General features: G+C 37.7%; 1 protein-coding gene across 4 annotated transcripts in view; it reads left to right on the forward strand.

The window, feature by feature from the left end:
• ARK2N (arkadia (RNF111) N-terminal like PKA signaling regulator 2N) overlaps nt 1-15,948 on the forward strand; it is an 80,852-nt gene that overhangs the window by 25,398 nt on the left and 39,506 nt on the right. For all 4 annotated transcript variants that reach the window (XM_072732285.1, XM_025997052.2, XM_025997053.2 and 1 more), the window contains exon 2: nt 10,849-11,633. In XM_072732285.1, the coding sequence (XP_072588386.1) occupies nt 10,919-11,633 (715 nt within the window). In that variant the 5' untranslated portion in view covers nt 10,849-10,918. The remainder of the gene's footprint in view (nt 1-10,848; nt 11,634-15,948) is intronic.

The raw sequence follows: 15,948 nt of genomic DNA on the forward strand, positions 1-15,948 counted from the left end.
CCCCTTTTGTCTTTGTGTGAAAGAATATTTTTGTTGGATATAGAATTCTTACTTTTTTCCCCTCAGCACTTTGAATGTCATTCTACCTTCTGGCCTCTAGTGTTTCAGATGAGAAATCACCTGTTAGTCTAATGTGATTTCCTCGTATATGAGGAGTTTTCTTCTATTGCTTTCAAGATTTTTCTCATCGTCTTTCACTTGTTTGACCATGATGTATGTCTGTAGATCTACCTGAGATTTGTTGAGCTTCTTAGACACAGAGATTGATCTTTTTCATCAGTTTAGAGGAGGTTTGGGGCTATTTGATGTATTTTTTCTACCTCTTTCTCACTCTTTCTAGGATTCCTATTATACACATGTTGGTATTCTTGACATTGTTCCTTGTGTTTCAGAGGCCCTATTCATTTTTCTTTTATCTTTTTCCCTTTATTCTTCAGATTGCACAGTTTCTATTGACTTATTATTCACTAATTTTTTTATTCTGCCATCTTGAACCTGTTGAGTCCTATTTTAGTGAAATTTCTTTTCAATTTTTATACTTTTCAACTATAGAATGTTTGCTCCTCTGTTAAAATTTGTTTCCTTATTGAGATTCTCTGCTTGTTGATTCATTGTTATCATACTTTTCTTTAATTTTTAAAATGCATTTTCCTTTAGTACTTTGAACATATTTAAAATAGCTCTTTTGATGTCTTTGTGAAGTCCGTCATCTGAGGACATTGTTTTTCTAGTGACTGCTTTTTATCTCCTGTGTATGAGTCACATTTCCTATTTTTTCAAAGATCTCTTGATTTTTTGTTGAAAACGATATCTTAGGGATGCCTGGATGGCTCTGCAGTTGAGCTCTGCTTTCGTTCGGCTCAGGGCATGATCCTGGAGTTCAGGGATTGAGTCCCACATCGAGCTCCCTGAGAGGAGTCTGCTTCTCCCTCTGCCTATGTCTCTGCCTCTTTCTGTCTGTATCTCTCATGAATAAATAAATAAAATCTTAAAAAATGTATATTTTAAATAATATATTAGATAATGTATTACAGCAGCTTCGGATTATTATTTTTCCATTATTATTATTATTATTATTTATTCATGAGAGACAGAGAGAAAGGGAGAGAGAGAGAGCGGCAGAGACACAGGCAGAGGGAGAAACAGGCTCCATGCAGGTAGCCTGTTGCAGGACTTGAACCTAGGACCCCAGGATCACACCCTGGACCGAAGGCGGCACTAGACCGCTGAGCCACCTGGGTTGCCCTTATTTTTCCCTTTGAAAGCAGGTTGCTGGTAACTGGGATAAATTGGAAATCTGTCACTCCTGCAGTGTGTTGTTGCTTATATCTCTGCTCAGCTTTTTATTTTTTATTTTTCCTTTAAAATTTTTTATTTTTATTTATTTATTTTTTATTTTTATTATTATTATTTTTTCCTTTAAAATTTTTTAAATCTGGCTTTCTGTTGGTTACACTTGTCCTTTCCAGCATAGTTTTCTAGTTAGCCAATACTTGGACAGAAATTGTGCTCAAATAACTCCTGCCAGTAAGGACTTTTGTTCTTTACCAATGGATCTGTGTGTGGACGGGTGAAAGCATTTTAAAGTTTAGGCCATGTTCAAGTCTGCCTGGGCTTTTGAGTCCTTTTGGACCCTTTCACATCTCTTCTGCATAATCCTGTAGCCTCAATCAAGAATATATGCTTGACCCATTCATGATCAAATCCAGAGGGGTGGAACCCTTGATTGCCCTGCCTGCTTGCTGCTGAGATTGTGTCTTGCACCTGTAATGCCTCTGGGTGTAGGGGTGGCCAACCATTTCAGATTGAGGCCCCTTTGTTTTGTTTTGTTTTGTTTTGTTTTGTTTTGTTTTTTTTGAGGCCTCTTTGTAGCGCAAACACCATCCCTCAGGCCTGTCCCACCTCATTAGGCAGAACCTACTGAGCTGACAGGTGGGAGGTGGGGGGAGATGGAGCAGCCTCAGGCAGGACCCCCAATATATTTTTAAGATTTTATTTATTTGATACACAGAGAGAGTACACACAAGCAGGGGTAGGGGCAGGCAGAGGGAGAAGGAGAAGCAGACTCCCCACTGAGCAGGGAGCCTGACATAGGTCTCCATCCCAGGACCTTGGGATCATGACCTGGGCTGAAGGCAGATGCTTAACTGACTGATACACCCAGGTGCCCCAATCCTGCAGATTTTTAAGCATCAGTACTTCTCTTTTTGTATGTTTTGAAAGATTTCCAGAGCTCTGAAGTGTTTTTTGTTTTTTTCAAGATTTATTTATTTATTTGAAAAGGAGAGAGTGAGAACCTGAGCACACCAGTGGGAGAGAGGAGAGAGAATCTAAAGCAGACTCCCCTAGCAGGGAGCTCCATTGGGTGGGGGGAAGGTGCTCTACACAGGGCTTGATCTCTGGACTCTGAGATCATGACCTGAGCCAAACCAAGAGTTAGCTACCCAACCAAGTGTGCCCCACAGGCACCCCTGAAGTGGTTATTTTGATTAATTTTGTCATGCATTATTTTTTTAAGATTTTATTCATTCATGAGAGACATGGAGAGAGAGGCAGAGACACAGGCAGAGGGAGAAGCAGGCTCCATGCAGGGATCCCGATGCGGAACTCGATCCTGGATCCCAGGATCCCGTCCTGAGCCAAAGGCAGATGCCCAACCACTGAGCCACCCAGGCGTCCCTGTCTTACTTTATATCTCAGGGGGATTGGCTGACCCTTTCTTTGCTCATAGCTAGAAGTGTCCTGCCTTACTAATACTTAAGAAACCCTACATACCCATAATCTATCACTTCTTCACAATGAGGTAGCCACTATCCTGACATGTTGGTAACCATTCCCATGCTTTTTAAAGTAGTTTTACAGCACAACTAAGTATCCATATATATTATGTCATTTCATTTTGTCTTGATTTGAACTTCATATATAATACATTGAATGATCCGGCCTTTTTTTTGTTTTTGTAATTTGCTTTTTTTGTTTTGGTTTTACTTACCATTGTTTTTATTGTTTTATCTATGTTAACATGGTTTCCACTGCTGTATGCTCGTTTATTGTAGGAATGTACCACAACTTATTTTTCCATTCTACTGTTTGTTAGTAGATGTCTTGTTTTTGTTTTGTCTATCACAGAAACAGTGCTGCTATGACACATGTGTTTCTCTAGACCGTGTTTTTCAAACTTTAGGTCACCACCTATTGGGTTGTGAAATCAATTGACTCAGTCATGACCAACACTAAATTTTTTAAATACATAGAATGAAAAACTATCTGAGTGCTTTACATTCAAGTTTCTGTTTCGCGAATGTTACCACAGGAAGCTCCAAACTCCTAAGTCACTCCTTATTTCCTGTATTTGATCTTCAGAAAGCACTGCACATTCTCTGTTCTTTTCCTTCCCCTCTTCTTCCAGCTCTCTTCTGCTTTGGTTCATTGTCAGCAAAATCACCAATATTCTTAATTTCCTGTCTGAATTCTCCTTTACCTTGCACTCATAGCACTGTGGCTTTCCACCGAGGGCACAGCTTCACCTTGTAAGGGGTGGCTGAACTTTTTTTTTTTTCTTCCTGTAGTCCTTATCCTCTGGCCTGGATTTCCTTGTTCCTCATTGCCACTCTTCTGATTTTCCTCTTCCATTAATCCCTATATTGCTGTCCTTTTTGACCACTGACTATGACTTTTTTCTTTGCTTAATGTCATTTTTGTCCATTATTACTCCTGTCTTAATTCTTGGTGATTTCAGTATACACGGATGATCCTTCTGACACCACCCACTCAGTTCTGTAAACTCCCTCATGATTTTGTTCTCTACTTCAGCCAGTTATTTCTACAGTCATACTCTAACCAGTGCTTTTTGAACTGTCTGTTCTGAAGGACCAGTATATTTTTTTCTTAAAGATTTTATTTATTTGAGAGAGAGAGAGTGAGCAAGCGACTGCATGCATGGGGGTGGGAGGTAGACTCCAGTTTGGGAGACATGTTAACAGATAATCAGGCACATGCATGTATATGCATGTGTATAACATATATATATACACATATATATATATATATATAGCAGATATATGGATAACATTCTTGTAATTGCAGCTGCGGTAGAGGAGGGACAAAGGGAGAAGGAGAAGCAGACTCCCTGCAAAGCAGAGAGCCCGACACAGGGCTTGATCCCAGGACCCTGAGATCATGACCTGAGCTGAAGGCAGACACTTAATGCACTGAGCTACCCTAGGTGCCCCAGGACCAGTATATTTTTCTTTTTAATCCATCATTGGTGGATTTTTTTGGGTAAAATACAATCAGTTAAACTAGGAAATTGAAATACTGCTTGGTTGTCATGACAATATCAAATTGCTCTAAGTTTCTAATCAATTTTCTTAATTTCTGTACTTCTGTCACTGCAGACAGTCCTTTAAAAACAACACTTTGAGTAGCACTATTTTAGATTTTGTCAGTTACGAATAAATGCAACCTTTCTGTAATGTTTCATTCATAGTGCTTTTGGGTTACCACCTTCTCTTTCCAGTTCACTATAGTACCTTGACTCCACTGGGATGTTCATTCCATTGGACATTTTCATTGCCCTGTACCTTCTGGATGTGATCATTCCTTGCATATACTCTTGTTTCTGCTTGCTTGATAAAACTAGAATTCTGGTTAAACTCAACTTCTTCTCTGTGCTTGGACTTACACAGCTGAACTTCAAAGGAGAAAAACCCGTGTGTGCCAGTCTCACTTGAAGTTCATGCTACAACCCTTAAAGTGGGCCCTTATTATTGTCTGGGAATCATATCTATTTTTCTCTAGTGTCTTCATTTTCACAATACTTTTTCACACCTGCTCTTCTGATCAACATCAGTACCACTTCATTCCTCCTCACTCTTAACAATCACTTTGTTTTCTACTTCCTTGAAAAATTTGTAGTCAGAGGGAACTTCCATTAGATTCCCATTATGTTTAACATCGAGCCATGAAAATTAGAATGACACCTTTTGTCTTAAGGTCTGTTTTGCCTACTAATCATAGAGATAAAAAAGCTGGAGGGTTCTGTGATTTTTCATTTATATACTTTTTAATTTATTCAAACCTTTACAAGTCCCTGTGTATGATAGATGGATTAAATACTAGCACAATTTATTAGAGTCATGCAAAGTGATGTGAAAGAAAATAGGTATGTAATCTGTATGTAACAGGGATCCTATTGGTAAGGTACCAAAGGCTACTTCAAGCAATTGATACTTAACATGATACCTGTGAAGTGTAGCCAGCAAGGGTGCGGCAGGCACAAAATGAGTGTGAAAAGCCAAAGATACGTAGTGTGGAAATTGAGGAGGATTGCAAATTATTCTTTTTGACACTATGTAAATTACTGTGTTTAGCAGTTTTATTCTCCTCACATTTTCTGTAGCAAGTGTTACAATCCTTTTCCATTTTCACAAACCTCCAAACCTGATCTTTTCACCATTTATTAAGTTTTTCTGACCAAGAATGAGGTCTGATATGAAAGAAACTCCCTCCAGATTTTTATAGTAGCCTCATTTAGCCTTATAGTTTGTACTTTCCACTCCGTTTCACTTAATATTTTCTGCTTCTTTGTCTCAGAGGAGCAGTGTATTGCTTCCTTTCCATGGTTTAACTGTCCTACCTGTAGTTTGTCATTTTGGTTTCTTAATGAACACAGAACTAATAAAGCAAATAAATGGTGCATTTTGATTGTCCAGAACTGACAGCCTGTTTTTAATCAATTTATTTTTATTTATTTTTTTAAAGGCTATTTATTAGAGAGTACACCAGCAGGGGGGCGGGAGGGGGAGAGGGAGGAGAAGCAAACTCCTTACTGAGCAGGGAGCCTGACATGGGGCTCAATACCAAGTCTCTGGGATCATGACCTGAGTTGAAGGCAGACACTTAACTGACTGAGCCACCCAGGCACCCCTTTATTTTTTTTTGAAGACTTTTTTTTTTTTTTTTTTTTTAAAGAGCAGGAAAGAGCATGCACTCTTAGGGGAGAGAGTGGGGGAGGGACAGAGGGGGAGAGTATTGAAGTAGACTTCACTGAGCACAGGGCTCAGTCTCATGTCCCATAAGATCGTAACAGACCAAACCAAGAGTTGGATGCTCAACTGACTGTACCACCCAGGTACCCCATAATGGTGTTATTTTTACTGAGCCAGGGAAAACTAGAAAAGGAACAGAGTGGGGGTACCTCAGATGACTAATTTGGTTTTGGACATGAGATTGTGGTGCCTTTGTGAAATCTAAATGCAGATGTCAGGTGGCAGTTTGGGTAGACTGGTATATAGTTTGAGAAGTGCTGAGATGGAGACACTGAATTCCTAGTATGGGGTGGTATTGGAAACTAGATATAGAAGAGGGTTACTTTGATGGGTGTGAAAAGGACATAGTCCCAGGGCTAATGCCTATAGGCTGAAAAGGAGCAACTAGAAGAAGGGAAACCTGGAAGCCAAAGAAAAACTTTAGCTTAAGGAAGAGAGGGAGTGGTTAAGTATAGAATGCTGCTTAGACATTAAGATGAAAGCCAAACTAGGTTTGTTGGATTTAGATATACAGCGTCATTGATGACCCTAATAAGAACTGTTCTTCAGTTTTGATAAAAGCAGATGTCAGTGGGATTAGGTTGGAGGAGTATGAGAGGTAAGGAAATAGAGGCAGGGAATTTAGACAACTCTCTTAATGAGGTTGTGAAAGAAGAGAATGATTTCTGGAGGAGGAGATGTGAAGTTGAAGTGGTAAGTAGAAGGAGAATTTTTTCAAATGAATGAGTAGTTGGATGGATGATCTGTTAGAGTGTGAGAGGTTGAGATGCGCCAGAGAATAATCAATACGCTCTAGGGAAATGAGAGGGGATTGGCTGTAATATCCACATAGAAGGGGGAACCTCCTTTAGACCGGAGGGAAGAACAGCATGGTGGAAAATGGTGTTCTAAGGAAATAAATGCTATATGTTTTATATTTACTACTTCCTTGTGAATTCGCTGAATATTAAATCGGATAGTTGAGAGCCTTTTATTCAACTATCATTTGATAGTTTTTTTCTTTTTTAAAGATTTTATTTATTTATTTGAGAGAGAGAGCAAGCGAGCAAGAGAGTATGGGCGGGGGGGGGGGGGGCAAAAGGAGAGGGAGAAGTAGGCTCTGCCAAGCAGAAAGCCTATGCAGGGCTCTATCCCAGCACTCCAGGATCACGACCTGAGCCAAGGGCAGATGGTTAACCAATTGAGCCATCCAGGTGCTCCTAGTTTTGTCTTTTTCTACCAGCTTCTTTTGATTATTCTACTAGGGAAATCTATGTATTTTCCTGGACCAAAAACAATATATGCAGTAAATACTCTGGGAAGATTATTCTGTACATATGACATCTTTCTCCCCTGTGTTTAGGTACTTAATTTTTATTCCATTGCAGGGAGTTTTGTCAGAGCTCGTATTTTCACTTTTTTTCTTGTGTTTTATGAATTATGACAAATTCCACTACAGGGGGGAAACTGATAGATTTCACTGACTAAATTTGACCTGAGCAGTATTTGGTGTCATGAGCAGAAAGGTACAACTCCCCTTTTCTTCAGAAGACTTTTCAGTAGACTTTGATGTTAGGGTGGGCTTTTGAATAGGTAATATTTTTATATGATAGTAAATTCAAGAGGTAAAAAGTATATAAACTATACAGTAAAACTATACAGTAAAAGGGTCTTTTGATTCCTGTTCTCTCATTTACTTTTCTTGCCAAAATAGCTGGTGTTATTTTCTACAGAATATAAATATAATTTTGTTCTTTATTTACACAAATGGTATATAATATGCCTTTTTTGTTCCTTTAACATTATGTATTAAAAATTACTAAAAAAAAAAAAAAGGAAAGAAAATTACTCCATATTAGTGTATTAAAGAACCTTTTCATCCTTTATGGCCACATTGTATGGGCAGATCACTTTAGCTGACTGGTGGATACTAATACTGGATATTAGTATCCTATTTGTGGTTGATACTGGTGTTTGTGATTAAAGTTGCTTTTTAAAGGCAGTATAAGTCATTATAAATCTCAAACTCTGAAATATAAGGATGTTGAAAGATAATTGAGTTGTCATTTAAAGACATTTTTTCATATTTTATCATGCTTTTTTAACAAAAACAGTATAGATTTATTTGTCCTACCTACACAATTTATTTAAGAAGCAGGAGTTTTGGGGCAGCCTGGGTGGCTCAGGGGTTTAGTGTCGCCTTCAGCCCAGGGCATGATCCTGGGGACCTGGGATCAAGTCCCACATCGGGCTCCCTGCATGGAGCCTGCTTCTCCCTCTGTGTCTCTTGTGAATAAATAAATAAAATCTTAAAAAAAAAAAAAGCAGGAGTTTTATGGTTATATTAACATATTTACTTTTCAACCTGTTGTTATATTATGTACTTCGAAAACGTCCAGTGCCTTCTTTCAAAAATTGACTCAAGACTTCTGATTCTTGTGCTTTATGGCTGACATTAATTTCATTTGAGTAGATTTTCAAATATTTCAGCTGTAAGAAAAATTTTTATTCTGGAATATATAACTTCACTCTCTACAGAAAAATCAGCTCTTGTTTTTATTTAGTTAGAAAATCTTGGTTTATTTCTCATATTTGGGGTATTTCATATCCAAATATTTTATTTCCTTTTGTATTGACAACATACTTCAGTTATGACACTGGCAGTTTGCTGGTTTAACTTTTACTCCCTCTATTGGCTTTCAGAGGTGTTACATTCCTTTTGGAATGGTGTTAGGAATAACATTTATGCTTATTTTCATTTAACTCAGAAATTAGTAATGATGCAAATATGCTTATAAAGTAGGCTACATATGGGATTGGTTTACATTAATGAATGTTTTCAGTGGCTGTGAATGTTCTGGTTTTCATGAATGTGTTGAGGAATCTTCATTAGAATGTCTGTTTCATTAGCAGCTGAGAATAAGACCACGAAAACCCAAAAATAGGAATATAAAGGAATACAGAATATTCATGTTTATAGTAAGCAAAAAGTAGACTTGGCATGTTAGATCAATAAAAGGGTTTTCTGAGTTTCTTCTGATTGCCATCTGCCATATATTGAACTGTCAGGTAACTTGATAGAGTGAAACAGTGGAGATGTCTCATGGCACCTGATTAGCATAGCCATCTAGCTCGGTGTTTGTCTCTCTTACCAGTGGGACCTCATGATAATTGCCTTCTGTAACATCACGTGTACAGAGTAAGGTATTTACTTGCCTTGCACATTCTTATCATCCTTTTATTTATTTATTTATTTTAAAAAAGATTTTATTTATTTATTCATGGGAGACACAGAGTGAGAGGCAGACACATAGGCAGAGGAAGAAGCAGGCTCCATGCAGGGAGCCTGATGAAGGACTCCATCCCGGGACCCCGGGGCCATGCCCTGAGCTGAAAGCAGACGCTCAACCACTGAGCCACCCAGGCATCCCCTTATCATCCTTTTAAAACCGAATTACCAGTTAATGAAGTTTGCTCTGTATAGGTCACAACTCTTTTGATTAAATATTATGTCCTCTTCTCCATGATTAAGTAGAGTTGTAGCACACTTCATAGGAAAAGGATGTTAGATTCTAAAATTGGCATGTAGGAGCACCTGGTGGCTCAGTCAGTTGAGCATCCAGCTCTTGGTTTCTGCTCAGGTCATGATCTCAGGGTCTTGGGATCCAGCTCTGCACTCAGTGAGGGGTCGGCTTGAGATTTTCTCTTTCCCTCTTCCTCCTCCTCTGCTCTTCTCCCTACTCACGCATACTCTCTCTCTCTCAAATAAATTAAATCTTTAAAAAAATAAAGTATAAAGGTGGAAAATGTTTTTAGAGTGTTTTCTCTCACACTCCTTAAGTCATTCATAGACTAGAGTGTACTAGATTTTCTGGGTTCACAAAGTAGTTGGTCTGTATTTAGTTGCTATTGTTTATGAAACAAAATGTGAGCCAACACTAGGCTCACATTCAGCCTGATGAGAGGTATGTGGCAACTAGAAGGGATTGTGCGGAAACAGCATAGTCAGGCCTGTCCTTTTAATACCCCTGTAGTGCAGGGGTATTCCTCTCCCCCCCTGAGAGGAATAGCAGACAGGTTTGATACATACAATTATTTTGGGTGCTCATTTGCCAAGTGCATGTAATTGAAGGATTTTGTTTTGTTTTGTTTTGTTTTATATAAGTGTACATTTGATATTGTTCCACTGTAACTTCCTCTCTTGGAGGATTTGAGTATGAAAGTAATCATTCTAGTTAACTTGTTTCTGGGACTACTTTTTTTTTGAAGCGTTTTCATTTATGTTAAAGTCAACATACACATTTAACTATCAGAGTTTTGAGGATCCCTTTCCTGAATATTTTATTGAAAGATTTGTATTTATTTGAGAGAGAGAGCACAAGTCAGGGTGCAGGGGGGTGGAGGGGAGGATCAGAGAGAGAAGCAGACCACCCGCTGAGCAGAGAACCTGATGCAGGGCTTGATCCAGGACCTTGGGATCATGACCTAAGCAGAAGGCAAATGCTTGACTGACTGAGCCATCCAGGCGCCCCTCCCCCCACTTTGAAGATTTTGAATAAAGTTTAAGAATGGAAAATTCTTGCTTGGTTCCTTGCTGGGCTTGCTAGTTCAGTAATTGAAGATTAATGTTATGCCAGTTTTAGTAGTTGTGTATGCTAGTATTTGGTAGTACTGAGTCCTTTGAATTTGTTAAGCAGATAAATACATTTTAAAGTCCTGTGTGATGGTAACTTTTGCTACTCATTTAGAAAGGTGGGCATGTTGTGTTGATTAAATAATCTACCATTTCTGTTTATTGATTTTGTGTGTTTTTGTACAGGTTGCTTTCCTGTTGCATCTTTGACCTAGTTTCCTAGACTCTGCTCCATGATTTAACTTGAAAGTCTGAAATGAAGATGGAGGAGGCAGTGGGAAAAGTCGAAGAACTCATTGAGTCTGAAGTCCCACCAAAAGCATCCGAACAAGAGACAGCTAAGGAGGAAGATGGATCTGTAGAACTGGAATCTCAAGTTCAGAAAGATGGGGTAGTGGATTCTACAGTTCTTTCTTCAATGCCCTGCTTATTGATGGAACTGAGAAGGGACTCTTCAGAGTCTCAGTTAGCATCCACAGAGAGTGACAAGCCGACAACTGGCCGAGTTTATGAGAGTGACTCCTCTAATCACTGCATGCTTTCCCCTTCCTCTAGTGGTCACCTGGCTGACTCAGACACATTGTCTTCTGCAGAAGAGAATGAACCCTCCCAGGCAGAAACAGCGGTGGAAGGAGACCCTTCTGGAGTGTCTGGTGCCACAGTTGGGCGCAAATCTCGGCGGTCCCGATCTGAAAGTGAAACATCTACTATGGCTGCCAAGAAAAACCGGCAATCCAGTGATAAACAGAATGGCCGAGTCGCCAAGGTTAAAGGTCATCGGAGCCAAAAGCACAAGGAGAGAATCAGGCTACTGAGACAGAAAAGGGAGGCTGCTGCACGAAAGAAGTATAACCTATTGCAGGACAGTAGTACCAGTGATAGTGACCTGACTTGTGACTCAAGCACGAGCTCATCAGATGATGATGAAGAAGTTTCAGGGAGCAGCAAGACAATCACTGCAGAGATACCAGGTAGAGGATGTTTTTTAAACTGACTGTAGAGCAACCGATGGCATTTCTAAGCTGTCAGGCTCAGTTAGATGAGTGACACTTGAAAAAATCCAGGAGACCTGCAGCTCTGTGTAAATTTGAAGACTGCAGTGTATTAACAAGACATGGCCAATTTAAAAAACCTGTTCTGAGGTTTCCAGTGCACTTTAGCACATCAGCAAAAAAAAAAAAAAAAAAAAAAAAAAAAGGTTAATGATAGGGACAAGATTATTTTTAAGTAATGGAATTTCTCACAGATCTCTTTCTCTGTAACACATTACCTGAATTCCCATCATTGCCTTTTTAGCACTGCTTAGATTTAATACTCACTGTTCAGCATTATTACTAAGTAAATTCTCCTCAGGAATAGGCACCTTGCTTTATTATATAGCCACTGTACTCGAGCTTATGGTGTCTGAAATGACATGTTCTATCTTCCGTTAAAGTTTTCTAGTAACTGTTCCTCCTAAAAAATAGTAGTTCTATGTGTTTTCCCCCAGTTCAGTGCATGATGAAATAGTTGTCCTTGTTGCACATTTCTCTATTCTGAGTTGTCACTTGCATTGGAAAAATGGTTTTTGCAGTATTTCCCCTTTATTCCCCCAAGGTTTAAGAAATTTGATAGAAATTTGCTTATTCTAGCTCTCATTGGTGTAAGAGTGTGTAATTTATTACATGTTTGACATACTTGCTTTCTCCATACTATCATGTCTGGTACTGTGTACTACAAAGGGTAGTCTTGCAATTTCAAGGTGGAAGAAAGATGAGATCTGAATGGTTCTTAATTGGTAAATTCTCATTATTGGAGAGACTCTTATGATTAGGAACATTTTATAAACTACATGACTTTTAATATAATGACAGCATTGTTTATTGATATGTTAAAGAGAGGGAGGTTTTTATTTTTAAAATTTTATGGGTGACTGTTCTTCTAGTTTTCTGAAAAGTTTGTTTCTACCCCTGAAGACCACATATTGCTGATACACAAAATATTTCAAGAAAAATCATATTGGTTAATTAAACCTGTAGCCAACCAAACTTATATAAACTCAGTAACAAGAATCATTTTATAGGTGTTCATCTTACATAATAAAAGTCTCATCCATATAATATATTAAATATGAGTTTTTAACAATTAGAAATGCTTACTGTTTTAATATCTATTGAATTCCTTTGGTAGTTCCTTGTGTTCAAATTTCTAGGGAGGGGATTTATTTTGAAGTTCATTGGTTGAATGTGAGAGAATCAGACTTTGGGGTTCTCAGGCAGGTTGTAGGTATATTTTCAGTTTTACATTTAATATTTTTTAAAAAGCTTGATTAACACCTGTAAAATAGTTTGCTCATGCATTCTTACTTCCTATGTTCTGATCTATTAATTAAGACCATAAAGATAAAGTGCTTAATCTCACTAAACAGATTTTTCTGTAACCATTCCAATATTTTGCCTCCTTTTGGAAAGGGAAAAGAAGGTGGGTGAAATTCTCTTTGAAAATAGACCCAGTTATAGAGGTGGCATGAGAAATGTCTTCATGGGTTCTCTCTGTTTGGCTTACATAGATTAGGTGTGCTTCATTTATATTATCCAAACCTTGCTAATTGACTACTGTTACCAGTGTTTAAAGCTTCTGAAACACTGGTGCTCTGTTTCTTGTCTATTCTGAATTGTATATAAACCAGAACACCAAAGTATGTTATTTGAATCTATGATTTAATTTTTATTCTTCAGACCATTTAGTAAGTTTGTGGCTCTTGAAAGTTTGTAGAATTTTTTAAGGTAATCCTGGAGAATCAAATGGTAGGTAAGGTGCTGGGGCCACTGTATATGCTGTGCACCACCCGGTTTCAGGAGGTGCTGTTCATATGCAAAGCAGCAAAGATGGAACAGCCTAAGTTTAAATATTAGGAAGTTCATTTCAACTGTCCAGATTACTACCCCTAAAAAATTGTGATATCATGCATTTTTATAGGTCAGTTTCCTGAGTCACATTATGACTTCAGAGAAGGGGATACACTCAACCTAATAGCAAGGGCAGTTACTGGAAAGTTGTGTAAATTGTAAAGATTGGATAAAATATGAACTGACTTGAGTACAGTAACATGGACATTCAGGTGAAATTAAACTGGATGTGCCGGACAGAATCTCTTGGATGTTGACATTTGAATCAAGCTATTTACACAGAATGGAAATCGAGAGGAAAAGTTAAAAACGGGATTCTTGCTCTACTTTTTCATCAAGGTACATACAGCTAATTTCGTAATTCAGAAAATGCTTCATTTGTAAGCTTTGTCAGCAGCATAAATGTTGAGGGAATTATGCTAAATGTTCTCTTATGCCAAATTTACAATTAATGCATTTTCTTTTAAAGAGTGAAAATGATGCAGACTCCTATATTTTATAGTGCACAATCATACATAATTAATTGAATTTTATATCTGGAAGCAGATGTTTATGAAGCTTATTGTCTTACAGTTAGCAATTAACTGACAGGCAGCTTATTACCCACACGAAATCATTCTCTCCATGAAGTTTTTGAGAATATATTGGAGTTATCAAGATAATTCTAGCAGTTCTTGCATTGGGAGGACTTAGATGAGCAAAAATAGAGTATTTTGTAGTAAATATTAATGCAAAGATACTTTGTAATGATCTTGAGTATCCAAGGCTTTTAATCAAATGTCTCATTTATCTGTATAGATGACCTTTTTGTACTCTCAATCACACTTTGTGGTTTTATGATTAGACCATTATTTTTCCTGGTGAGGGTGGGGTGGGATGTCACTTCCCTGTAAAATCACTTTAAGTTGAAACTAGGTCTGTAAAGTCTGCTGTTACAGGGAATTTTGATTTTAGTGAATATGAATAATGGACATTAGACTTCATTCAGTTCAAGAATCAGTTCTCCGAACAGACTGACTTACGTCCATCAGTGCACATGGGGAGCAGGGAAGAGTTTTTCCAGTAATTGTTGTTTTTGATAAATATTTAGCATAGAGTAAACCTCAGGGTGACTTGGCTTCATCTTGTTTTCGCTGTGGTGACCTGCTTTTGTGTGGCTAAATAGTCCACCATATACATGCCTCTTCAGACTAAGTTTCTAAAAATACTATCTACCTTTGTAGGTAAGGGTCATTTGGGTGGGTAGAAAATGTAATTGAAAATCTAATTGAAAATCTAATCTGTTTTGGAGAATATCAGGGAGGCTCTTGAGGACAGTAGTCTAAGATCACCTGAATTCTCAGTCCATGTGGCCAGGCTCATCTCCAGCTGAAGCCAGGATCTCAGTACCCCTTACTCTACATACATATTTATGTACTGAAATGCATCCAGATAAGCTGTCATCTTACCTACCACTTTTACCATGCTTCATCAATTCTTACTTGGAAATGAAAAAAAATTTTAAGTAGTAAATGCTTTGTAGAAAAATTTAAAAATAGAAAAATCTAAAATAGATTAAAATCACAGTCCTGCTTTTGTTAACATTTGAATATGTTGCCTTTCATAATATGTAACAAAATTTATCACTATATATACTTCTGTCTTCTTTCCCTCTTAATATTGCATTTTGAACACTTTAACAAAACACAGTATTGTCTTTAAAATGTATGGATTTTGAATTATTTAGCTAACTATAAGATAAAGTCCCCAGTGTTGGGCCTTTGGGCTGTTTTTAGTTTTTGTTACTATGAGAAAAAGCTATGAATACTTTAAGGCTTTTGACCCATACTGCCAAACTGCTTTTTAAAATATATCGTTTATTGCATCCAGGAGTTTGTGTATTTGTTGCATTATATTCTTTATATTTTTAAAAAGTCTTGCCGATTTGATGGAAGAATTATATCTTAGTGTTAATTTGCATTTCTTTGATCACTAGTGAAGCTGAGAAATCATGTTTGGCCATTTGTTATTTTGGTAAACATTTTATTCATATTCTTTTCACATTTTCCTCCTGCCACATTTTTTTTTCTTACTGATTTGTGAGGATTCTTAGCCTATTGGGGATTGAATTACTTGGAAACATTTATATATTAATTTAAGCAGTGGGAACTCATGGGAGAAGACCCGAAGCCCACATTAGCAATCCTATATATATATATTTTTAGATGGAATATGAAGTGGCTAAAAGCCCCACCTTCCCATTTTAAGCCTCTTACAATCTTACTTTACTGTATTGTAGCTATTTAGGAGACTTACTAAATACATTGATAACAAAGCACTGAGACATAGTAATCAGGTGAAAACTGCCTATTTTCAGCTTAGTAAATGCAAACAAGACAGGAAAAACCCATGCAATTTT

This window comes from Vulpes vulpes, chromosome 13, assembly GCF_048418805.1.
Source record: "Vulpes vulpes isolate BD-2025 chromosome 13, VulVul3, whole genome shotgun sequence".
Classification (NCBI taxonomy): Eukaryota; Metazoa; Chordata; class Mammalia; order Carnivora; family Canidae; genus Vulpes; species Vulpes vulpes.